This window comes from Triturus cristatus, chromosome 1_2, assembly GCF_964204655.1.
Source record: "Triturus cristatus chromosome 1_2, aTriCri1.1, whole genome shotgun sequence".
Taxonomy (NCBI): Eukaryota; Metazoa; Chordata; class Amphibia; order Caudata; family Salamandridae; genus Triturus; species Triturus cristatus.
Window position 1 is genome coordinate 336017288 of NC_140580.1, and position 27513 is coordinate 336044800.

A 27513-nucleotide genomic window follows, 5' to 3' on the forward strand; every position below is an offset into this window, starting at 1 on the left:
AATATGGACCATCTCAGATGTATTTTCTGAGAGATAATATGGCACATTTCTGTGATCTATGTCCAGATTGCAAACAATGGCACCATCAGTCAACAACACATGATACATTGTGCTAAAATGAAACATATATTTTTGTACAACTTTAAATTTCTACGGTCACAGTTCACACACAACATGATTGCACAATCCTGTCTAAAAAGGCCAAGTGGTTTAGGGCTTGTCATTTTGTTTCTGTTACTGGATGTCTCAAACAATCATGACAAAGAAGACGACCAGGCCTATAATTCTGCATTGAAAATATAGGCCATCAGCTCATTAGGTGTCTGGACAATTTACATGACTTGTTCAGAATAAAATATTAATCTGTTAGAAGAGCTATGCACTTTGTAGACTGAACCAGTCTTCCTTATTTTTGTTGTGATGGGAGATAGTGAAGGACCCGAAAAACATCTGACCAGTTTTACCATTCAGTTTGCTGTCGCCTCTGAAAAAACATCAGTCCTTGTTGCATGAAGCCATGCCAGAGTTACATGTACGAGGTTTCATCTTCATGTGACCAGTTCAGGTGAGGATGGAAGTTTACAGGGAGAAACTTATATTCTCCCTTACATGTAGACTTCTCTGGGAGGCCAACCATGCTTGCTATGTGAGAAGGGCTTTTGTGAGTTTTGCAGAAGGCTGGGGAGCTGCTGTAGGACACACTGCTCTCTGGATTCCGGCAGACAATCTCTCGAAAGCGCTCACGGAACTTTGTGGAGAGGAGGTTGTAGATGATAGGGTTAACGGCAGCGCTCAAGTAGAAGAAGATGCCAGAGAGGATATGGACATATTGGAAGGTCGTGTGCATCACATCCGTCCAGTGAGTGATGAAGCTCCACAGAAGCCTGTCTGTATGAAACGGAGCCCAGCAGATGGTGAACACGATCACTACCACACCTGTATAGAAGGTATAGAAGAGAGATAAGAGGATAATGCAGTGAATTAGAACGCTGTATTTACTATTGTTATTATTAATTAGCAAGTAAACCTGTTTCATTGTCAATCTGTAGGATCAAACAGGAAGCTAAGTAGACTTTGATATGTTTTTTAACGCTATTTGGAAGAAGCAGTATACTCGAAATTACCATTTGGACCGACCAAACTAAGGGCCAAATGTACAAAGGGTTTTAGCATTTGCAAACCATCTAATTCAGTAAATCCGTGTATCTGTGAACTCTAAAAAACATTTTCTAATGTAATAAACCCATTTAACATTTTGGAGTCAATAAATTAATTTAGAAATAGATGCCAATTTTTTTTTATTTGGGCGTAGTGTGGTGGGGCACCCTTCCCAGTTGCCTATTCATTATCATATGTGTCAGTGGTTTGTGACCAGAATTCCAGCTGAAAAGTTACTGGCTCCCAAGTTGCGGTGGTAACACATTCACAAAAGGGAAGGTTCCCCTTTGCACCCGATCGCTTTTGCAATTAGTAGTACATGTTACAGGCGGAATAAGTAGTGGTCGACGGGACCACTGCTAAATCTTACTGAAACTTTGAAAGACATTTTTTTTATAAGCAGCCAGGTTTCCTTTAGGGAAATTGGGCTGCATTTGTAAAAAAATGTAGGTTTTCTTTATTCAAAAGCAATCACAGACATGGTGGCCTGCTGATCTGTGCAGGCAACCATCCATGTGATTGAGGCCAATGGAAGTGAGTCATAATTATGATAATGAATATTAATTTGATAGGTCAGATCATGAGCTAATCACAATCATTGTTTTATGAGCCAATCTATTAGTACATAGGTCAGTTCAAAAAATCAGATTGGACTCACAAATGTCAGTGACCAATGTGTGGTTGTTTATCCAAAATAGAAATCTTAGGGCCCGATATTGAGTGTGGCAGTCAAAGGACTGCCAGACTTGTGGGGGCGCAGTGGTCGCAATACAGCCTTCACTGCACAGGTGGTCCGACTACCCCATTACGAGTTGGTTGGTCAGACCGCCCTGGGGTAGCAAATGCTGCCAGGGAACCGCCGTTCCCTGGTGGTGGTGCAGTGGTGTAGAGGCAGCAATATGTTATCTAAGCATATTATAAGTTTCCTCTCCGCCAGTGGTGTCATGGAGGTTCCTACTCCATGAACACCATGGCGGAGAGGAAATGAAGGGGGCCCTGCTGGGCCCCCTGTGCCTCCTCTGCATGTGGATGCACACAGCGGGGCATTCCCATTGCACTCTCGCCTGCCATCTCATACAGGGACGACTCCAGGAACATAAACTGGGCAACACGAGATGGTCCAAGAGCATGGCGATTGCATGTGACTTTTTTGCACAATAGTTTCACGATTCCCTCTGAAAAGAAGAGGGACACAGTTCCAGTGGTGGCTTGTATACCTTCTCTATTTCTCTTTTATCACCTTTTTGCAGAGTGACTGGATATCTAGGTCCTGATGAATGCCTGTTGGCAGAAACATGTTGACCTAATATACTAGGGTATATCAGTTGAATTCCTACCCATCTCGCATTTTAACCATGTCACTGTGACCACCTAATACATTTTTAGTGGACCCAGACAGACATTTTTATATCACACCTTTCACACCTTTTTGCACTCTGCCCCTCATTCACCTTATTTCTACACTCATGTTCAGAGAAACACACCTCAGCTCCTCCTCTAGGGGAGGTGTAGCCCACACTAAGGTCTCCACAGAACACTCGTCCTTCATTGTCTTTCTTTTTCTCCCCTCCAAGATTTAGCCAGTCGTACTTCAATGTGAATTGTAGTTCTCATTGCGGTGCCTTTTTCAAAGGCACCGCATAACATAACATAACATAACATAACATAACATAACATAACATTATTCAGATAGTCTCGCATCCAAGCAGAAATTCCCAAAACAAAGGCACTGCTGCCTTTGAAAGCGGCACAACAGTGGGACCGCCATGTCACCTGCTGGCCAGACCACTTTTAAGGCATAATCTGGCGGGCGGGTAGCGGTAACTCTCATCTGTGTGGAGAATGGAGGGGGCGGCCTACCTGCTCCCGCACCACCCACACTCAGAATCGGGACCTTAGAGTTCCATTCCACTTGTATTCCAATCACCATTTGTAACGTAGAATAAATCTGAGACCAGTATGTTTGTATTTTAAGACAATCCCAAATCATGTGTAGTAATATGATACTGCTCCCTGACATCAGATACAGAGGGGGATAGTGGCCCTTGTCATTTTATACAGTTGGTACAGGGAATAATACACTTGTTGAAAATATTTGAATTGTATAAGGCAATTTTTCCAGAAATTGTTGACACCTTGGCAACAATCTAGGCTTCCAGCCACTCATTGTCTTTATTGCCTCCCAAGTCGGCAGTCCACCTATTCCTGAGGACTTTAAAGGGCTCTGGGGTGTTAGTCACAAATGCTTAATAAAGTGTCGACACATCCTTACCTGCCAACCTTTCCACTACCAAATTAGATTCTGTGGGATTAAAGTCTGGGAACTGGATCAGCCCTGCCTTATAACCTTTCTGAGTATCCCTTGGTTGTAGAAACTGAAAAAAAGATTACTTGAATGAGTCATATTCCGCAGTGAGATCAGTTTAGGATTTCTTATGCGTGGACTGCCAGGTATCACCCAGCTCTGATATGAGTATATTATCCCAGGCTCTAAACCCCTTTTGTTTTGACACTGCTGGCATTCAGGTGCCGACCCACACCGGTGTCTCCCTCACCAGCAATCCATTTTAGGCCTGAGCAGTCCTAATAGTCTTTCATATTCAATGTGCGCAATAGCAAGTACTCATATTAAATCTCATGGCCAAACTGAGATCCTGTCAATGCCAACAATGCTGACAATCCTGTGTTGACATTGACCTTGTGGAATCTGCCAGTGAAAATAACTGCACAAGTGGTAGTAATGTTCACAAAACAGACATCAACCCTAATTACATGTATTATCCCCCATTTCTTGTGAACATAGGTGAACATCATGTACAGATATCAGCCACTGTTCAGATCAAATGTTATTTCTTCTGTCATATATATGTGTCTATGTCCAAGTAGGCATGCTAATGTCACAAAATAATGTAGTAAAAGAGCAAATTGTATGAAAAAATCCCTTAAGCCTACATGTTTGCAGGTGATGTGAACAAAAAAATGCTGCACATGGAGAGCATTTTTTAATATGACAAAATATGGTACTTAGAGAAAATATTGAGTTTGTAATATCGACTGACACAATTATCGAGTTGTAAATATCATGACACAAAAATATGGACAGCAAGAATATCATGGACAAGAATATTGATTTTAAGATAAGTAATATACATTTTTAAAATATAGAAATCATTAATATTGTTTGCAAATATATAGTTTAAAATATCGATTTTTAATTAGTGTTATGTACTGTAGTATATATTTTAAATGCATGTGATGTATTATTGTATAAGTATTGTTTATGTTTTTTAATATATGTGTTACATTTTTAGAAGTTATTCATTTTATTGTATTTACATTTTGCGTTATTTAGTTCTGTAGTGGGTTGTGGGTTTATAGGGGAATAGGGTGGGAAGTAATTTAATTATATTAAATTATTTATTAGTTATGAATTAATATTAATGAATTAATTGATAATTAATTATGGTACTTGTGTAATTTCTTTTTGGTGCGGGTTGTGGGGTTTATAGTGGTAAAGGGTGTTAAGTAATTTATTTTTTATTAATTAATAATTAGTTGATAATTATTAATAATTGATAATTACCTTTGTTTATTGTTTAATACATTTTTTTTGGGTGTGGAAGGAGAAGACTCAGAGCCAGCCACTAGTCACTTTCGGAGCCGGTCCCTGCTCCCAGCACGCAGCACTTTGTACAGGAGCCGTGCTGGGGACTGAGGGCCGTGGGCATTACTTAAGCCCTTCCGAGGGCCCGCAGCGCAGGAAGAAGACGAGTCAGAGCCAGCACTAGTCACTTTCGGAGCCAGTCCCTGCTCCCAGCACGCAGCACTTTGCACAGGAGCCCTGCCTGGGACTGAGGGGCGTGGGCATTACTTAAGCCCTTCCGTGGCCCCACAGTGAGGGAAGGAGAAGAGTCAGAGCCAGCACTAGTCACTTTTGGAGCCAGTCGCTGCTCCCAGCACGCAGCACTTTGCACAGGAGCCCTGCCTGGGACTGAGGGGCGTGGGCATTACTTAAGCCCTTCCGTGGCCCCACAGTGAGGGAAGGAGAAGAGTCAGAGCCAGCACTAGTCACTTTTGGAGCCAGTCGCTGCTCCCAGCACGCAGCACTTTGCACAGGAGCCCTGCCTGGGACTGAGGGACGTGGGTACTACTTAAGCCCTTCTGTGGTCCTGCAGCGCGGGACGCACGTGGTTCATGCCCACGCTCAGCCCGGGTGAAGTACGGGCTAAGACGGGCCCGTCTTAGCCCGTCAGAGACCGGAGGAGGCTGGGCTGGGCCTCTCTCTTGGTTGTGTGGTCGAGTGGTCAGGCTCATTCTCTTGTCAACTGGAGTATGCACCATCAAATGGAGTCTTAACAGGAAGGACTAAGCAAGTAAGCTTAATTTAGTATTGTTTGCTGAACACTGACCCCCAAGAGCTGTAAAAACACTTGAGGCTCATGTCATTGAAAGTGTGTTTGCATTGCTGTCTCCAAGGACAAAGAAGCTTATTTTAGTGTGGTGAAGCCTGAAGTAATGCTCAGGTGGAAGGATGGGTAAAAGAAAGACAACGGCCAGTCAATCGTCACATTTACCGAGTAAGGCCAAAGGGGCGGCTGGATTGACTTTACTTAACTATTTCACAGGGCCGTGGGAGTTATTCAAAAGCAAATCTCAACGGTAGAAGAGACTTTGAACCTGGACTCTTTGGGGACATTATTTAAGGAAAAAGGAAATGTCACTGAGGATATGCGGGTGGGTACAACAAGTATTACAGGGCTCAGCAGGGAGGGGTCATTGCAAAATGGGTGTATTCAGCATATTTCCGACTATATATCGAGTAGTGACTTGGAGTCAGAAACCCAGCCCCCTTTGAAAAGACCATGTAATCCTGAGAAAATTGTAAGCCCTGAGACTGTTACAAGGGAAATACAAACAAATCCCTACGAATCAAGGACTTGAAAATCCAATACCAGTAAAACAGCTGCCCAAAAGCACAAAAACTTTGACCCGACCTTATATAGACCAAAACACACGTTCTAAGAAGAAGCCCCCCGCGCCCCCCAGTGATCTTGGGAATTTAACTAGACCAGTAATAAATTTAGAGACCTTAAGTAGTCTAGGGTGAGTAAGATTGAGGACAGATTGGCGAAAGCTCTTAGAGTCCAGAATACTAGCTAGCAAGCAGGAGGGTATAACACACAATTATGAAATATTAAGAGTCCCATCTAGGGCCACTATTAGAGGAATTGATAATCCTCCTGAACTTCTGACACCATTTCGCAATGGATCAGAGGCTATGGGGAATAGGGTACACAGTAAACCTACAGTTAGCTCCTTAAGACCTTTTCAAACTAGTCATGGACCAACAGGAAAGCGAGCGTATGAAACGAATAAAGATAATATCCTGGAGGGCCACTTTTTTGAGTCATCTAACAGAGCCCCACTCATCCTTTCCCCTCATGTGGTGACTCCAGACAGCTTAAATCGCCTAAACTTACCACCAGCTGCCACCCCGTATACAGTAATTTTAGCCAATGTACCAAGCCTGTGTCTGAGAGAAAACGAAACCTGGGTTTCCCTACATAACAAGGCGTTACATTGGCTGCGGAATAAAACGGGGCTGGCCAATGTATTGTTTGATGAATTTAAAATGGCCAGGAGAATCGGTTGACTGGGCTATGATAGGAAAACTTTCCAGGGGGATTGTGTTGTTCTCACGTTTAAAACGCCACAACTAGTGGAGGAAATTCTTTGTTAATAGGGGGACAAGAATATATCATATGCCAGTATTAATGTCCTTCCTTTAGGCTCTTTTTACCAGCCATCACATTGCACGGAGCAAAGAGGGAATTGTTTGGCCGCGCCAGGTCCTGGACAACGTACTTCCATTATAGATGTATCAAACAGATTTTCCCCCCTCCAAACACTAGAGGAGATTGAGATTGACTGACTAATTACTCAGAAAAACAATTCTAGGTCCAGATGGGTAGTGGCTACCTATATTGCTCCACTTTTTCCTGCAGATAATAAGGATTATGTCCCAGATGGGGCCCTGGAGGTTACCAATGCTAGTGGTCAGCACAGATTAGGAATTAAAAATACACAGAGAAGACCACTAACACCTATCTGGGGGAATAACCAAGTCAGCAGGTTGAATTTAATACAAGAATCCTCACTCTCAACGGTATTACCCCCAGCTAGGTCAGAAAGCAACATTGCCCAAAATGACATTTTTAGCATACTCTTCTGGAATATAGCAGATCTGCGTACTAAACTGACAAACCCTGTATGGATCGAGTTCACTGGGAAATTTAAAATTCTTTGTTTTCAGGAAACATGGGCAACAGGCGAAATCCACATGAATGGCTTCAAGACATATCACACTGCCGCAGTTCCATCAGTACAAAACCAAAGGGGGAATCTGTACTTATGTTTCAAATCCGATCAAGGTATCTAAGATAACTTTGCTGATATCTGAAATTCAATATCAAATCATATCGATCCAATTAGATAAATATCAAATATTGGCCTTGATTAATTTTTATAATAACGCCCCGAAAGATCAGATAAGGGAAGTCCTGAAGAAATTAAACAGTGACTTGACCAAATTACAGACACATAGAGATCAAGAGGTGATTGTTATATGGGGTAGTGATTTTAATATCGGATTATGCCCCCTAGGAGGGGATAGCAACTGTGGTTCATTACATGAAGTAAATGACCTTCATGCCCATTTTTTGCACTCTCATTCTGGGAACCTCATATATGAGATTTTATTCTCACATGATTTGGGCTTTCCTAACAGCATGTGCTCTCCCCCAGTTGATTTTGAGCACACTTTTACCGGGAGAGGTTTTAAATCAACAATCAACTTCATCATTTTACTGAGTCGATATGCTTCATGTCTCATAAGTTATAAAATCCATAGGAACGCAACAAGTGACCACCTCTCACTGAGTGTAAATCTAGCGCTCCCAACCAGTAGGCGGAGACAACATATTAGTCAAGTACTTTGGGTTCATATCTTATCCTTGGGGAGGTCTAATGGGTTCTCTTTGCGCAAGTCCAGTTGTGAACCAATAGAGTTTACCAAGCAAATGGTGACTAAGTGCTATAACTCTATTTTAACCTGTTTGGAGGAAACAAGTTCCCATGACAACACTCTAGAAGCTTTTGCTCACCTTACATACGAAATACGAAATACTCTCAGGGTGGAGCATAAAGGTGCACACATACGCAGTAAGGGTTGCTTTGATACCAAATGCACGAAAGCATACTCCAAACTAAAGCCAGCCCTCCATAGATCTGAAAGGGACAGTGAGGAAATTCTGGAGTGCGGGAGGAATTATAACCAAGCCTTAAAAACACATAAAAAAGAGTTAAAAGACAATGCTTGGGCCACTCTATTTGAAGTCACGCGGAATAAAGACAGTCCCGCTTTTTGGCAGGCTGTAAATGCTCCTTTTTTCAACACCTTTAATAAACCATCGATAGAGGTCTCTATTGAGGAAAAGCAATGGGTGGATTTCTTTTCTAACATTTATAATTCTTACCCGGTTGAAGTAAGTTTAACCTCCCTTGGTAGCCAACGGGGAACTAGTTCATATGAGACACCTCCAGTAGATCTGTTTTTTACTTATGATGAGGTCATTGGTGCAATCAACGAGAGCAAGGGTGGTAAGGCTTCTGTCCCAGATGGAGTGCCAATTGATCTTTTTAAATCAAACCTGTGTCTTTGGGCTCCCTATTTAACACAGGTTTTGTACGCTTGCTGCTCAGAGGGTTTTATTAAGACCTGGTCCAAGTCTGTTATAGTACACATTTTTAAGAAAGGTGACCAGCCTTCTATCGTCCAATATCTCTATTGGATTCTTTGGTGAAGTTAGCAGGGCGTATCGTCTTAAACCGGCTCCAAGACTGGGCAGAAGACAAAAACATTTTGTCTGATGTACAATATGGTTTTAGGCAGAGTGTGGGCACTATGGAGCAAACTCTTAATCTCAGCATTTTAACAGGGAAATACACACAGGCTAAAACAGGGAGACTTTACCCAGCATTTGTCGACCTCACAGCCGCTTTCGACTGTGTCATACATTCTAAACTTTGAGACATTTTAACTGACATGGGGGTGGATCCCCCATTGGTTCTGTTTCTAAGGCAGCTGTAAAGTGGCGCAACAGCTACGGTTCGATATGGAACCAAGGGAGAATGCACAGTACTGTTGAAGGTGTAAAGGGGGTTAGTCATGGCTGCGTCCTGTCACCGTTCCTGTTCACATTATATACTAATGCTTTGGAACAATTAATGGTGGGAAAGGTGCAGGACACGCCATATGTTAATAAACGCCCTATAGCTACCCTTCAGTATGCGGACAATGCGGTGCTGATGGCCCACATACAGATAGGCCCTCAAATGGCACTTTCCACCTATACTGATATATATGGGTAACCTTGGCTTGAAATTAAATGCTACAAAAACTTACATAATGACGTGTGGGAAAAGAAGCCTGAAATGTAGGATTTTGTCCATAGGGGGTAGCAGGGTAGAATCTACCAAGAGATTTTCATACTTTAGTATTGTATTTGACTCTAAAGGGTCTTGGCATCAGGCTGTTAAAAGTAGAAGTTTACTTTTTATGAAATCAAAGGCAGCTTTGGTCAACTTTGCAAAACAATTGGGTAGGAGGCCACCAGCCATGCACCAGCAGATTTATCAAGCTAAATGTGTGAGTATAGCTAGCTACAGGGCGGGTATTTGGGGGTTCCAGGATTCCCAACCTATTCAGAGAGTCAAAAACGCCTTTCTAAAGTTCCTCCTGCCAGTTCCAGCTAGTATCTGTCTACAATTGTCACAGTGAAATAGGCGTCCCATACATTGCAGACATTATCAAAGCTCAGCCTGCTTTATTATGGCACAGGATCTGGACATCTAACAGAACTGGTCTTAACCAAGATATTATTAAAGACAGCATGAAGCTGGACTAGGCTACTAAGATCGTCTGGCTAAAATACATTAAAAACTTCATGTATGACCTTGGGCACCGTGATTACTATAATTCTCCTGAATCCATAAACTCTGTTTCCAGGAAGGAGTTCAAAAGAATTTGCATGACTCACCTAGAGACAAACAGATTTATTTTAGAAGCAAATAAACTGACAGTACAACAGCATCAATTGATTTTAACTACCCACACTATCCAGCCGTATATACCGTATAATTTAAGTGGGTATGATAGATATGTTTTGACCCGATTTAGATTTGGGAATTTTTATTGTGTGATAAGTTTTCCCGAAACAAATAATTGGTCAAAACAGCTATGCTGTTGTCCTTGTGATAATCAGTTTTTGCAATCATCAATGCACGTTGTTCTATTTTGCAAATTTTACATAAAGGAAAGAAGGAGGTAGATTCAGCCAATTTTAACACTAGAGGTGTGGACCCAATGCCGACCGGCGTTTTTATTTTTGCAATTTTTAGACAATGAGTGTTTTACCAATGCAATTGCCTGCTTTTTAAAAAGTACGTTGGGTATCAGAAAGACCATTTCATTTTAAATGTCACAATGACATGAGCTTTTGATATTCTGTGATGGACTTACTTCTGTGGGGCACTGATTTAATCGTGATTTCTCCTCCTTTTATTTGTCTGAGTTGCATGTCTACTATGAAGCTTTTTTGTAAGATGATGTGTTTTTAATTGTTGTGTCTGCTTTTGTGATTTTACATGCATAAAATCGAATAAAGCTTGTTCTGGTTCTTGGTTTATAGGGGTAAAAGGTGGGAAGAAATGTATTTCTAATTGATAATTAGTTGTTAATTAATATGAATTAATTGATAAATTAAATCTGGGAATTGTGTCATTTATTTTAGGTGCGGGTTGTGGGGTTTATTGTGGTAAAGGGTGTGAAGTTATTTATTTTTAATTCATTAATAATAAGTTGATAATTAATAATTAATTAACTTAACTGTTTAATCACATTTTTGGGGTGTGGGTTTTGGGTATATAGGGGCTAAAGGTGGGAAAGTAATTTATTTTCAATTAATTCATAAATAGTTAGAAATTAGTATTAATAAATGGATCATTAATTATGTTAATTGTTTAATTACCTTTTTTGTGTGGAGGTTTTGGGTTTGTAGGGGTAAAGGGTGGGAAGTTAAATCATTTTTATGATTTGTTTATTTGTTTTTTAATTAATAATATTTGTTTAATTGATAATTATGTTAATCATGCAAATAAATGTATTTTTTTAGATTTTAGATGTGGGTTGTGATTTTAGTGGTGTTATAGGGTAGGAAGTACATAAACTACATATATGTAATAATTAATGTTTGTGTTACTAAATAATTTCTAAATAAAAATATTTATATGATTTCTTTTATTTAATATAATATTTGTAGGCCTTTGTGATATGTATTTAACACTATGATGTTTTTATTTTTAAATGTTTTTAATATTAAATATATTTTATTGTAATTTTCAATGCATTTATATATTTTTATATTTACTCCTCTGCTCTTTAACAGTTTCCCTGGTGTAATATCAGCTGGAATGGGTGCAGTAAATATTACATACCTGCATGCATTGAACGGGGAATAGTAAATTGTATCCCTCTGCTATCCAACAATTTGCCTACCATTGCACTCACTGAAGTGGAAATAGTAATTTTTACCCCTTTGCTCTTTAGCAGTTTCTCTGGTGTTATATCGGCTAGAATGGGTGCAGTAAATATTACCTACATTCAATCTATCACTTTTAGTACTGTTGCATTTATTGGAAGGAGATTTGTAAATTTTATTTTTATCAAGTTGTAATATTTATGTGTTGCGCTAAGTGGGAGTAGTACATTTTTTTATAAATTTACTTTAATAGTTTGCATAGTTTTGTTTAAATTGTAGTGGGAATAGTATATGTATTAAATGATATAATGTATTTTTTATTGTTATAATTTACATTATTATGTTTTGCTTATTTTAAATTATAATATTTGTAATTATTAATATTTGTATTTGAAAAATAATCTTTCACAAATTAAAAGATTTTCAAATAGTTTAAAGTTTTAATTTAATTAGAATGGCTTGTTGTTTTTATAGATTTTATGTTATAGATATATATATATATGTATTCTTCTACAACAACGCTGCTGGCCTCGCAGTGCGGGTGCCTTCGATGGAAGCAACCACCATCAGATTCAAAGATCAGTATTTATTCAGTATAAGAATTGAAGAAAGAAGAAAAAGAAAGAGACAACACACCAAGTGGCTTTGCACAGAGTTTTTTGTGCAAAAGAAATGACGCGTTTTAGCAGTTAGCCTTTGTCAAGTTAATGTCATGTGCTCAACCCACCACATAAATACGTGAAAAAACGAAAAACATAGAAAAAAGACTACCATCAGTCCTGTAAGTTTCTCTGTTAAAATCAATGCAGTTGCAAAAAACATTCCCAATTAATAATAAAAATATTATTTAAATGTCACAAATATATATGCAATCCTTTCATTATTTAAGGCAGTCATCAATGCAATGTATTTTTATATATATACATATGATCGGTTTAAACACAGAAAGTGTAAAGTCGCCTAATAGTGAATATTCATAAAAAGGCATTTGTACGATATATACAAGCTCACATGCCTCTAATAAAAAAACACACATGAAGACTGTAAGTCAGTTATAGATCCCTAAACTGATCATGCAGGCTATCCTAAGCTTACCATGCTTTAGCCTGGAAAATAGCCCAAAGCTAAAGAAAATGAAATAAGTTTGGAAACATTTCCAAAATTAGGGCAAGTGGCCCTAGATAAACATACCGGCAATAAAGATATCGCCAGTTGTATCCCCATATTTGCTATAGTAAACTGAGGATGAAAAAAGGGTAAGCCAGGAGGCGCTCCAAAAGAGTGGCAGGAGTGTAAGATCTAACAATCAAGGACAAGTGCCCATATTGGGAGATTCACTGTGGTTGCATATTAAGAAAATGCCTAAAAAATGTAACATAAGTGAGATACAGATAGAGACACACATAATAATAAAGAAAGAAAGAAAACTGGCAATTATTTTAAAGTAGGAGAAGTAAAATTGTATCAGTTCTAAATTTACAATGGATGTAAACCCAATGTTCAGCCAATGTGGGTAGTCAATTCCTCACTGCTGTTCATTCCAAATGGAATTCTAGTATTTAGGTCAATGATATATCTTGATTCCAAGATTCGCAACTGTTTCTCTCTGTCCCCACCTCTGGCGTGTCTTATGATACAGTCAATCCCAAAAACTTTTAGAAGACTGTTATCACTGTTGTGTTCCACCCTGAAGTGGCGGGCTATGGGGTAGCTCTGATCATTGTTTGTAATGGCACGAAGGTGCTGTAATATTCTTAACTTCAATGGTAATTTTATGCTACCAATGTAGCGTAGCCCACAGGGACATTCTAATAGATATACTGTGAACTCCGTACTGCAGGTGATGAATTAGCGGATATATCTAGTTTTGCCATTCATGGTGGTATAACTTTTGCAGATTTTACTGTTGCTACATGCTTTTCATGATCCGCAGGGATAAAAACCTTCCAATTTCTTATTAAGCCAATTCGAAAGTGATTTATGTTCCTGGTAACTATGCACCAAGGAATCCCTCAATGACTTTGGTCGTCTATATGTCACCTGTGGAGCAGCCCCTATGGAGTTGCCAATGATGGGATCAGTAATTAGGAGGTTCCAATGTTTCCTAAGTAAGCGTCTTCAAAGTTGGGATCTTTTATTATATGTGGTAATGAGTCTAGGTCTGTTACCCTCACTTTTATTTCTGGTCTTGTTTTTAAATAGAACATCACTTTGCTTGAATATATATATATACATATATATATATATATATAGCTGTTATATTATTACATCCTTTTTAAAATAAGAAAATTCATTAGAATTGAAAGTCTAATACTTTTTAAAGTAAATATATATATATATATATATAACATATATATATATTATTATATATGTGTGTTTAACTTTTTTCAAATTAAGTTTATTTGTTATATTTGTTAAGGTGTACCTTAAATCAAATTTGTTTCCTAAATGAATGTTTCTATTTAATATATTTAATATTTATTATTTTATTGTATATATATCTAAATAATGATATTTTGTACAACTATATTAATGACATAGAATTTTGTTTTGTTCTTACGATTATAAATATAGGAAGTCGATATTTTTTCCATCAAATATTTTGGCACGATATTTTGGTAAGGGCATATTTTAGGTCTCGATATTCAGTCAGTGAACCAAAAAATATATTATTCACATGGAAAAGTAGAGTATTCCCATGCAGACACCTTGGTTTTTTGTGAATCCCAAAATTAATTAAGATGCTTGTGAAAATCCCAAGACTAAACCTAAGTGCATGCATTTTGGCGTCTTTTGTGTGACTCAAACCCAACGTCCCAATCACTAGCACTGTCATGATCAATGGTTATCATGAGATTAGCAAACTACAAACCCTTATTCCAGTGACAGCACCATTATTGCAGTGTTTAATTTGAGCCGGTGGTTTCGGGTGTTTGTCACCAGCACTTATGGCCTCATTACGATGTTAGTCGGAAAGCATTGCGACCGACTCCTTGTCGGAATCGTTTCTGACTGACTCAGGTTCGGGGAGCGCGACCGACCGATTACGATGTTTCCGTACACCGTTCTGTCAGACTCCCATTGCCTTCAATGGGAGCCTGTTTTCCGACCGACAACACAGGCTCCCATTGAAAAAGGGGTGGTTGCTGAAAACTGTGCACACTGTGGGGGGCAGCCCATGGTGCCTGCCACACTGTGCATTTTTGGAAAGAGGGGTCCCATGGGTACCCCACCGGCCCCAACCGGAGACCTCCTAGTAAAGGGGGGCCTGCTACGGGCCCCCACAATCTGTTTCCGACAGCTGTTTTGTGTCGGATGGACCGATTCGGAAAGGCTATCTGAATCCATCATCATAATATGCCAGTTGGAAATGCAGTCCGTAGACCTGTACGATTCGGCTCCGACCGACTCAGAGTCTCTGAATGCCGGTCGGAACCGAGTCTGAAAGACTTAATGGTTACCTTTCCATCGTAATCGGTCAGTCAGAAATGTTTCAGAGTCAGCCGGAAACATAGATTCCGACACACATTAGGAAAATCCGAATGCCATTCGTAGTCTTTCCGACCGACATCGTAATCAGCCCCTTAATTGTCAAAACCAGCACTTATGACTGTCTGTCACAGGGTGACACTGTTTGTCTAAATTAGAGATGAACACAACAACAGTTGTTTATTCATTCAATATACATTAAAATGGACTAATGTTTGCCTCCCGCGCCATTCTTATAACTATGGGAGCCTTAAGTAGTCTGAAATGTTACAGTTGTAGGGTGTGACGTTTAGTAGTTGTGTTGGTTCTGTCATAGGCATGCTGGCAGGGGCAATAGGTGAAGTGGCCTGCTGATGAGGGCCCTGGCACTTAATTGTATTACAAATTAAGCACTGCTTTATAGGCAACAGTGATGTAGCGTTCATTTCTAAACTGCCTTTGTTGGAGTTGCTCCAGTGGTGTTTTAGAAAAGTATAAAAGCACAAAACAAGCATAACAATAATCCCTTGATACCTATGACCCTACTCTCAGTCTACGTAGTTTGCATTATTTGGTGTAGTTTTTAAGGCACTGATTTTAGAAACTGAGAATTAAGTCCAAATCCTGATCTCTAGACATGAATGGGCATTGTTTGATTGTGTTGCCAAATGTAATTTCGAAGTTTTTTCATATTTTAAGTCATATTTAATGTAACCCCCTCCTCACAATATACATCATTACCTTGCTTCTCAGCTACGTTTGTGACATAGAATGAAAATACATATAGGAGTGAACCCATAATATGTGTGGCACCTTCAGCCAGTCCTGATGTTTTAGCCAAAAACAGTTTGCATTAAGGGGCTTATAATTTTGAATTTAGTGTGAAGGGTATGGGTTTAGAAACCTAGAACGCAAAGTACTGTCTACTAAAGAAACATGTTTATTTTATTTGATGAGTAAGGGACTGATTACGATTGCGGATGGACTTCAGTCCGTCTGCCATCATCTCGTATTTGGGACCTCCCGCCTACAAGGCGGCAGTCCCACATACCGTATTACGATGCGACCGCCATCACGGTGGTTGCATTTCCTGTGCTTTGTATTGTGGCGGGGATGTGGTAAACGGTGCCTGCCACCTGGCAGAGGGATATGTCCTAGGCCCAGGGGGTTAGGGAGGCTCACTTTGGGCCCCCAAATCTGTTTCTGCCAGCCATTTAGCAGCAGGTTGACCGCCGCAGAACGACCAGAGGAAAAAGATATATAATCCCTACGATGGTGCCTGACAGGCACTGCTGGCATTCAGGAACTACAGGGAGGTCCGACGGGCGGTCGGATGACAGTCGCATGTCTGGACCATGGCGGTTGGACTTTCTGACACCCAAACATCCGCCCGCCATTCTAATGGCGGGCGGATTCTAATCTGGTGGGCGGACATCTCTATAACAATGGCGGAGGGACCGCCACCAACATCCTTTGGTGGCGGTCCCTCCACCATCATAATGAGGCCTTAAGATTGGTTTGAAATATGACTTACAACGTAAGGCTTACTTTGTCAGTACATCTTTACGGCTGGATTTGTTGTCATCTGTTATCAGCATGAAAGGATGGCCAATAGGGAACTTATAGCTGAGCATGCCACAGTCCACCAGTATACATCAAAACCTCTAAAAAATATTGCAGAAATCAAAAAAAGAGTATAGTGAAGTTAGAGAAAAATCTCTAATTTACAACTTTCAGGAAACCTCATAGGCTTATTCACAAAACATTTTCAAGTGTAAGTCTGGCTTTCTTTGAAAAAGCCTTACTTTTCCATTTTTTCCTGTTTTTTATTTTGTTTTAAGTGGTACTCACCACCTTGTGATAGTCTCAAAGCACTCTGGGTCATCCATAAGGTTATCAAATGTCAATTGCATTTAATAAACTACCTGAATGAATTGACAATGTAAGCTAAAAACAAGGTGGGTAATTCTTGGAGTAAGGTCAAACAGAATTTATAGTGGCTGGAGTAAGTGGGCAGTAGCTGGATTTAGGCATCTAACCAACAGGCCAATATCGATGCAGGTGACTAAAAATGCTAGCACTGGGGAGTACGATAAATAAATGTCTCCTTGAATAGTTATTAGTAACCAGAATTTGAAAAATTCCGTTTTCTGTCTTAGATTGAATGGAGGACGCTTCCACATCGATGATCCTTACTTAAAATGTTGTGACTGACCAGAGAGATTTTAAGTAGGTTCTTTCCTATGCTGGGTTCCAACGGAGGGACTACAAGCAAGTTCGATATGATTGCTATGATTCAGGAGAAACAGGAGACGAGTATCAGGATTCTATACTTACACATGACTTACACGCGATCGACAAAGATAGAAACTTCTAAGTTTCACATGCAATTTTTTTTAAATGTTGTTGTCATGCAAGCAAAATGTAGGTAAGTAATGCGTGTGCTCTGGATAAGTATAATGTTGCCATGGGTGTAGGCAGTACGATCTCCATAGATTGTAGTCATGACAAAATGATAGTGAGAGAGGAGCGCTCAAAGAATTCAATGCATGTTTTTTTAATATGCAATTTTTTTAAAATTTTATTTGTGTTCATTAAAATTACCTAATGTCCACATTAGGTGAGGAGAATGTTGGGTGGAAAATGTGCACGCCATTAAATTAAAACTTTTCAAGATGATTGTTATGCAGGGAAGTTAGTATCTTTACAGACAAGAAGACAACATTCAAAGTTTGATCATTTTCTAACACCAAATACTCCTAAACTTGCATAAGTGACTAGTTATTTTGGGGTAATAATTTTGCAGTATACTGTAGTATGTAGGAAACGTGGAAGCCAGTTTACTTATGTATGCTGATGGCACAGTCCTGACATTTCAGGAACCTAGGGGTTTTACTATTAGAAAGTAATACCCCTAGGCTTCTGAAATGTCAGAACCGTGCGATCAGCATACATTAGTAGACTGGCTTCTACATTTCCTACTGTTAGATGGGTATTCACAGGAAAGTACAATTAAAACCAAAATTATGGTGTTTGGAAAAAGTTCTTGTAAGGAGAAACAGTATGGAACATAAATGTTGCAATGAGTGCTAAGTTGACAGACTCACATATCTGTATATTCAATTACGACTTCCCTGAAATGGGACTGGTGTTTATATTTAAGTGAGCCATATTCTTAAAGACGTTTCCGGCCATCAAGCTAAATTTATGGCTGGAGATGGCTCTATGGCACCATATATGTTTGCCAGAAATCCAGAAAATTATACCTAGCAGTCGCAAATGCTTTCACCACTGTGGAATTGTATGTCACAACTGTGTACAATTCCACAGTAGTACACTGCACACAAGGGATTGGGTATGGACAGATAAAGGTATGGGCTGCCTTGATAATGTGTGACTGCCCACAAGAATATCAGTTTGGAGACACTCACAAACTCCTCTGCGACCCTTTTCTACCCTGGCAATTGCACAGTGAGCATACTTTCACCATGCTGAAATATTTGTATGAGTCACGATTTGCTCTGTTTGTTCTGTGTCTGGGCAGCTTTCCAAATGTACTACTTCTGAAACACGTAAATAAGTAAATATCATAATTCGCCCTAGTGCTCAGCAGTACTTTTAGAAGTGCAGTTTTATTATCCACTCTGCCAATCCTTTCAAGTTAGTTGCTTTGCTTTTTTCATGATCTGCGAATCCCTTGAAGTATTTTGCTTTGCTTTTTTAGTGATCTGCGAATCCCTTCAAGTATGTTGCTTTGGTTTTTTCATAATCTGCTTGAAACTAAAATCGATTCTCAACATTGATGCTTTTCCCTTACTCACTTATTGTAAACATATTTGGTTAGGATAAAGTGTTACTGAAAATTAATTTAGAAGTCGAACTTTGAAGAGGGGGGCCTTTGCCCCCTTAAATAATATTGAAGATAAAATCTGAAGATGGGCTCTGTTCCACATGCACCTTTCGGTTCTATTAGAAGAGATTATCAAACTACTCCCTCTGAATTGAAAAATTTGTAAGTAAAAAGTTTTTTCTGTTTGTAAGAAAATATAATTTAAACCTTTTACCATGTAATGTAATTCCTTTCTTGAGCACAGGGCCCTCACAAGAGGCATTTTCTCTGGCTCTCCCTCTTTCCATGTTCCCCGTGATCATAGTGCACAATATGCTGTTCCCTGTGGAGAAAAAGATTCCTTTGGATGTACTGGGTCGAAACGGACATGATGGGCCAGTAGGTCAGCCATGCATTCCAATGTCAAGTGGGATTTTTCGTCTGCAAACCCAACTTTCTTAGTATATTCTTTACCATGTGGTATTCTCAGCAGGAATGGAGGCAAAGCAGAAACAGAGCATATAGTAAAACTGACACTGACAGGCCTTCGGTGGCAGTCCACCCGACAGCCAGAATAGCGGTCTGACCGCTGCATTATGATGCAGTTGGTCAGAGTGCAGCAGTGGGAGGGAACAACCAACAACTCCAACAGGCTCAAGGAACCCGCCGAGGCTTTGATCCGACCGTAATCCTTACAATGGTGTGGTGCCTGCAGATGCACCGCCATAGGGGTTACGATGTCCCTTTCCCTCTGCCTTTATGTGGCAGTCCGACCACTATGTAAAGGCAGACAGAAAGGGACTTTGGGGTCCCAAGCTGGGCCCCGTCCCCCATAGGCCTCTGCTATGGGCCAGGGGGGCACATGTGGTGCCCACAAACGTCCATGCACCGTGTGCCAGGCACCACATGGCACATGGTGCATGGATGTTTGCAAAATGCCTTTTACCATTGTGGCTTGTGCTGCGGCCCTTTTCTGGGCCGCAATTGAAAAATATATTTTTCCGGCTGCCTACACAACAGTTGCTTTGTAATTTGGTGGGTGGAACTGCTGACTACATGTCAGGCGGTTCCATTCCAGTGGTGATGGCGGTCGGACGCTCGTCCGAACGCCATTGTAATCAGTCCCCAAAATGTGCGAATGAAGCCTTCTAAACACCTCTCATCAAACTGGAAACAAAACAAGTTGTCACTAACCCAAACCACTCCCAAAGCCCCACACTGGACTTTATTCCATCAGTGTCCAAAAATGTCGATTGTCATGCACCTTGATTGGTCTGACCACCTCGGAATCCATTTGATCTTTGAATATACTGCATTTTAGCATCAAGAACAACCCACAAAAAGAAAAATAACCTTCCTTTCCATCAAAGATATCTATTTTTATTTTTAATTGGAGCCTGACAGAACTCTTTCAGCCCACCACAGATGTCAGTACTCTCCTTGACATCTGCAACAGCACTATGAGAACTTATGTTGAATGTTATGCTCCATTTAAAACCCATTACATCAAGCCTAAATCCTCAACACCTTGATAGACTTAAGAGTTTATTGAAATAAATGTCCTATATGAAAACAGAAAAAGAAAGATCAAAAATACATTGATGACCTCATTATATGCAAAAAAAACTCCATTATAAAAGTTGATCTATCTTCATCAAAGCTAAAGCCTCTTACGTCAAGACAATCATCAATGAGGCAACAAGCAGAAACAAGCCCTTTTCAAGGCAGTCAAACACTACTCCAATCCTCACCCACAGTGCCTGCTTTAGTTGACAAAGTCAAGCCATCAACCACATCTTCCCGAGAAGTCTGACAAAATGTGATCAAACAAAATTATCACTTCCACAGCCCCCTCTTTCTGACTATCTCCCATCGCCTCTTCGATAAATGGACCTCCTTCAATCCAGTCTTGCAAATGAATCTTTCCAATATACTGAACTCTCTCAAGGAAACTTCCTGTGACAAAGACACCCTTCCTTCTTCTATCATCAAAGAGCACCAAGGAGAAGCCCACGCACCCCTTCTCCACATAGTCAACACCTCCCTAAGCCAAGGAACATTCCCAGATGCCTTTAAGGCATGTTACAACACATGAGAGGACAATATTTATAGACAACATTACATATTCTTGGAATTTGCCAAGCTGATATTTGGTATACATTTCGTTTAAAATAAAAAGCTGCAGTAAGGAAGCATAATGAGTATCTTTTCAGGTATGTCTATATTAGTTATAAAATTAAGTGTCTTCACTGAAAATATCAAGCTGACACTTTAATTTAGGATTACTTCATTTTCAAACAATTGTAAAATAATATCTCAGTGATAATTTATGTCTTTATGGGACTCATATTAATGATGGTAGGTCATAATTTATTTGGTGCTATCGGGCACTTTCCTTCGCCTATAAGTCCATGGTATGTATTGCATAACTTATGAGGAGGCATTTTATGTTCTGGGTTCATAGCTCAAAGGCCTCAATCTTTACAATCAGTTTAGCTTAATGGATATGTCTGATCCTTGCACCTATTCAGTCTGTATAACCTGAGGGGCAGCTCTGTTGCCTAGGTTTTAAAGTGTGAGTATGGTGTAAGTTTTAATTATTCCATCCAAATCAAATTCTCACTCTTTGTTTAATGAGAATCTACTTACAAATGTGAGGTAGTAGTAAAGGTAAATACTTAATCTATTTTAGTAAATAATGGATCGTCGTCAATAATTGAATAACCTACTTAAATTGCCTATAAAACATATAGCATTATAGTCAATTTTCTTTGGGAAAGTATGCTGTAAAATGCAATATTGGCCACATAAAAAAAATGCAAGTGAAATTACGCTATAGTGGGCTGGAGGGGCAGGAGGAAGGGGGCTTGGGGAAATTTGTCCATTTTGGAGAAATTACCTATGCCAAAACGTCTGAAAGTTCTCCAGCCGGCTCTAATGAAGCTACTGGTGTTGCTACAAACTGAAAAAAGGTCTCTTCCTTCATATGTTTGATTTGGTTAATAACTTCTGTGTGGGATCTGCCCATTCCACAACTTTTCTAGTCACATTACAATATGACCAGTCCATGCAAATCTGTGACTGAATGTTGCAACACCTCATAAAGTGCTGGAACAACATGTGAGACGTAGGAATCACAACTATGTATTGGCTAGTCCTGAATGAGGGAGGGAATGTGCTTCATACTAAAGCTTCCAATCCCAAAAACAGAGCTTACCCTATGAACACAGGTGTCTATGCGATATACGGTAATGGAAACGTGATTGTTGATAGCACAAAAACTTCATGTGGGTGGAGTCATAATCTAACAATAGCATGTACAGTATTCAGTCTGTATCCAATAGTAAATTAATGGCATATTCAAATTATCAGATAAATACTATAGAGGCCCTTCCCCTTTCCTTACAACCCAGGACCGGTTTCTGAAGAGGAACTCAAGTTTTAGTATTCAGATCTTAAGTAAAGTTTGATTTAATGGCCTAGCATCCATCTGCACATGGATTTTTAAATGTATGTTTTTATTATAATGTCGACTAGAATTTTTAGATTGTTTTTCTCATGTCAACCTTCACATATTTCTAAGCTCATAGTTGCTGTTGTAGACAGAGCACAAAACCAAATTCCGAATGAAAAGAAACAGAGGACTAAAACTGACAACATGTATTGCACGCCAGTAATAAACTACCCTCTTTGCATCTCGTGGGAAATAAAAGACAAGAATACAGGTGATATTGTTCAGAGTAAATGTGAATGAAGCATGAACTTTGCAGACCTTCTGAATGCCTGAAAGAGGCGCCTCAGCAGCAGTAACCATGACCATGCAGCTGCGCCAAGTATCAAACTGGATGACAAGGTCCAAGGTCCTAGATGAGGAGGTGGATTTAAGGGCTATAGACCAATAGAAGATGTGTATTCCTTACAGTGGGGTATATTCACTAGAACGTGTGCTAAACATCACCAAAAAATGCAACTTTACACATTGCAGCATATCGCGGAAAAATAACCCCGTGTCAACGTGGAATTCACAACATGGCGGTAACATGCAATATTCCACTTAAAATGCGGCCAACGTCCGCGATACAACAACCGCAAAGGAGATAAAACACAAACCCCAACGTGTAAAAAGACGCGATGTGCACAAACGCGATAAGAAAAACAGTGACAACCAGCGAGAGGCCAGCAATACCCATGGATAATGCGGGAAAAAGCACAAGAACAGCATACGGAAAATGCTACTAAATAACGGAGTACCACGGATGCACCCTGACCGACTGCAGAGGACAACGTGAACGCCACAATCCTCACAGAGGAACACCCAGGAATACAGGGCCCCTGGAAGGGCAATGGGAAGAGGAAGAGGAAGACGGGGTACAGTCACCAGGAAAACCCGACATTGGTGAACATTCCCCGGTAGTCCACTATTGCCTGCACATTGATTGAATGCGTGTGCTTTCTGTTGCGGTAGTGGTGTGCAGTATCTGCAGGGTGCTCAAGTGGGGCATGTGTGCAGTCTATTGCCCCCAACACAGCTGGGAATCCAGCTATGGCATAGAAGTCTTGCTTGGTCTCCTGCTGTTCCTGCGCAGTGTGGGGGAAGTGAAGGTACTGGGGTATGAAGCTGAAGATAGCATCCAGGACAGGTGATGAACTTTGATAAGGCTGGCTGTGAGACCCTCCGACTCTGGCAGTTGTTGGTTGGAAGGTACCAGAGGCCAACAGGTGCAGCACAGCAAGCAGCTTTGTCTGCGGAGGGATGTTGGGTCTCCGCTGTGTTCGGACCGTCAATCTATGGCCGATGTGGGTCATGATGCGGATGATGGTTGTCCTTTTGAGCATGTAGTGGGCAATTACTTCCTCAGGTGTTAGGTCTGTGAGACTGGTGCGTTTTCGGTAGGTCTGCTGTCTTACTCTGCGCTGCCTCTGTGGTGGTTCGGGGGGGCGGGTCCGGGTCTGGGGGTGGTGGCAGTCATGGGGGTGGTGGCGGTGGGTGTTGTGGCCCTGTTGGGGCTCCGAGCTGCATGATGAGTAGGTCCATGGCGTTGTTTGTTCTTCGGGTGTAGCTGTGTGCAGGGCTCCGTTGCCTACTGCAGGTAGTCGTCTGGCTTTACACCTGCAGGAGGCAGGTGTTAAATACCTGCTGCTATCGCGGCTTATTGCGTGGTTGTGACTGGCATCGTGGATCTGGCAGTTCGTTGTGAAAGTGGAGTTGTGGTTTTTCATGTGTTTTTGCACATGAACGCCTACTCTGCAGCTCATTAGGGTTAGTTGGTGATGTCCACCGTGGAGATACATTTTGGGGCAGTTATCAAGGGAATACTGGTGTTGTCTGCAGTTCGCACCAGCTTGTGCATGGGGTGTTAAATCTATCTCCACTTTTGATGCGTTAAGGTGGAGATAAATCGGAGATAAGTCCTTGTGCATATCCCCCAGAGTCTCTTGGGTTGCCATTCAATGAAGCTGGTAAATTGCTTTAAACTTGGTGATTATGCCATTGTAGATGCATCTAGCCCGCTGCCCAATACCAGGTACAATTAGATTTATTTCAGTAACAGGAAATGCAGTGACACTGAAAGAGCCCGTGGGGGGTCACAGACACGATCAAAAAAGCATGTTTGGGGAGAGGATACTATTCCGTGTATTGAATGTTTGGTTTTATTACAGAACAAAATTATGGATTCGGAGTCTTGGAATATATATATATATATATATATATATATATATATATATATATATATATATATATATATATATATATATATATATATATATATATATATATATATATATATATATATATATATATATATATATATATATATATATATATTCACTGCAAAAACCATAGGTTTTAGGGAAAGTTATAGTTAGTTGGACATTTCACTCGTACGAAACCATAGAAATTCCCCCGTTATAGTTAGTTCAGCTAACTATAACTCGCGCCCCCGCAATGTACTGCTGATGACGTCACATATTACATCACTGAAGACATGGTCAGTGACATCACTGATGACATCACTGATTACATCACAAATGACATCACTGATGACATCATCCAGTGACTGTGTGTTTCTGTAAAGTTTAAATATGTTTAATATATATAGGGAAAGGCGTATTGAAGAATGAATGGGTATGTAAGTGTCTGCATGCATGATTTAGTAGGTGCGTGACTGACTCTATAAGTGAGTGATTAAACTTATCTTACTGAATGCATGGGTTAGTGAGTAAACTGTGTGAATGTCTGTATCCGTCTCTCTGTTGGTGTGTAAGCAGCTGCATGGGTTTGTGAATAGCTACATGAGTGTCTATATGGGTTATTGATTGGTTGTCTGAGTATCTGTATGGGTGCCTGAGTGTTTGTGTGGGTGGGGTGTGTGTGACTCTGTACGAGTGTGAGTGAGTATGTGTGAGTGGGTGATTCACTGGGTGCATGGTTTCAAGAGTGCATCTATGATGGACTGTATGGGTGGGTGAGTGTGTGTATGGGTGTGTTAGTGAGTGAATGTATATCTCAGTTGTATATGTGTGAGTAACTACATATGTGAGAGGCAGTATATATTTATGTTGGAGGATATAAATGGCTATAAGTGAGAGCGTGTGATTGTGAGAGTGGCTGTATGGATAAGTCTGTGCTTGTATCAGTGATTGTATAAGAGCGTAAGTATATGCTAGTATTTGTATGAGTAAGTGAGCTGGTGTGTGTATAACTGTACAGGTGATTAAATGGCAGTGTGATTAATTATTTGCATGACTGGCTAGGTGTGTGAGTACCTCTATGGAGGAGTGGCGGTGTGTGAGTTTCTATATAGGTGTATGAGTGCATATGATAGTCCTGTACTGAGTGATCATAAGTATGAGTGACTGTACGGGTGAGTGAGTGGATGTGTGTGTAAACCTAAGAATCAGTGAGTGGGTATGTAGTTATTGGTGTTGGAGTGTCTATGGTTTTGAGAATGACAGTCTGTAATTTAGAGTGGGTGTATCAAAGGTTATATTAGGGTGTGAGAAGATGCATCAAATTATCACATGGATGATGTTATCAGTGATGTCATCAGTGATGTCATTTGAGATGTCATCAGTGATGCCACTGACCATGTCATGAGTGATGTAATATGTGACGTCATCAGCAGTGCATAGCTGAAATAACTATAACGGGGGAATTTCTTTGGTTTTGTACGAGTGAAATGTCCAACTAACTATACCTTTCCCTAAAAGCTATGGTTTTTTCCAGTGAATTTCAAAGGTTTTTTAAATGCTGATTTCTAACTATAATGTGCCTAAAACCTATAGGTTTTTCAGTGAATTTCAAAGTTTTTTAAATGCTAGTTTCTAACTATGCCTACAGAGGTAGGATATGTGATGAAAGAAGAAACAACGCACAGAAAGAAAAAAAAGAAATGCAGAAAAAAGCAACAGAAGTCTACAAAGATAAAGAAAAGTGCAGGAAGAAGAAGAGATGTGCAGAAAGAACCAACAGAGGAGCAGAAAGTCCTCCTGTGCCCACAACTTTTTCAGATGGTTACTGGTGGTAACTGACTCTGACTAACCAGGCCTAGAGCCAATGCTATGCTAAAAGACACTTAGAATACAGTGAAAACACCTACATACACTAGAGAACACTATGGTGCCGATTACGATCCGGTAAAAACCGGGTACGAACCGTCGGTCGGAGCGTTTTCCCCGTCCGACTCGTACCCGGTCGTAAAACTTTACAAACATGGAATTATGATTCGCACGGAAACACCATTTCCGTACGAATCGTAAAAAACACCGACCGACGAAAATATACATACGAATGTGATCCGGGAATGCTGCGACATGACGTCGGGACGCTTTCAGGCAGCGTTTCACGACCCAGGAATTACGATTCGAACCGACAGCAGTCCGGACGGCAATATTTCCACGGCACCCAAAAAGTGCCGCAAAAGCGAAGTACGGTGCGAATCGACCAGAGTAGGTGGCCCGGTACGCACAGTACCCCCGCCCAGCCCCCGTAGGTACGCGCCGACCCCCCCCCCAGCCTCCGTAGGTACGCGCCGACCCCCCCCCAGCCCCCGTAGGTACGCGCCGACCCCCCCCCAGCCCCCGTAGGTACGCGCCGACCCCCCCCAGCCCCCGTAGGTACGCGCCGACCCCCCCCCAGCCCCCGTAGGTATGCGCCGAACCCCCCTGTATGTACACCCGTGTACGTGTCGAACCCCCCGTGTACGTTCGAGTCGAACCCCCCCGTGTACGTTCGAGTCGTACCCCCACCCGTGTATGTACGGTGCGTACCCCCCGTGTACGTTCGAGTCGAACCCCCCCGTGTACGTTCGAGTCGAACCCCCCCGTGTACGTTCGACTCGAACGTACACGGGGGGGTTCGACTCGAACGTACACGGGGGGTTCGACTCGAACGTACACGGGGGGGTTCGACACATACACGGGTGTACATACAGGGGGGTTCGGCGTGTACCTACGGGG

The 27513-nt window shown here is 40.9% G+C and overlaps 1 protein-coding gene across 1 annotated transcript in view; it reads right to left on the reverse strand.

The window, feature by feature from the left end:
- Window positions 1-403: 403 nt before the first annotated feature.
- Window positions 404-27513, reverse strand: part of LOC146867274 (neuromedin-U receptor 1-like) — a 74110-nt gene continuing 47000 nt past the window's right edge. Inside the window, exon 2 of the mRNA XM_085614878.1 lies at window positions 404-936. Within this exon, the coding sequence (XP_085471004.1) occupies window positions 527-936 (410 nt within the window). The 3' untranslated portion in view covers window positions 404-526. The remainder of the gene's footprint in view (window positions 937-27513) is intronic.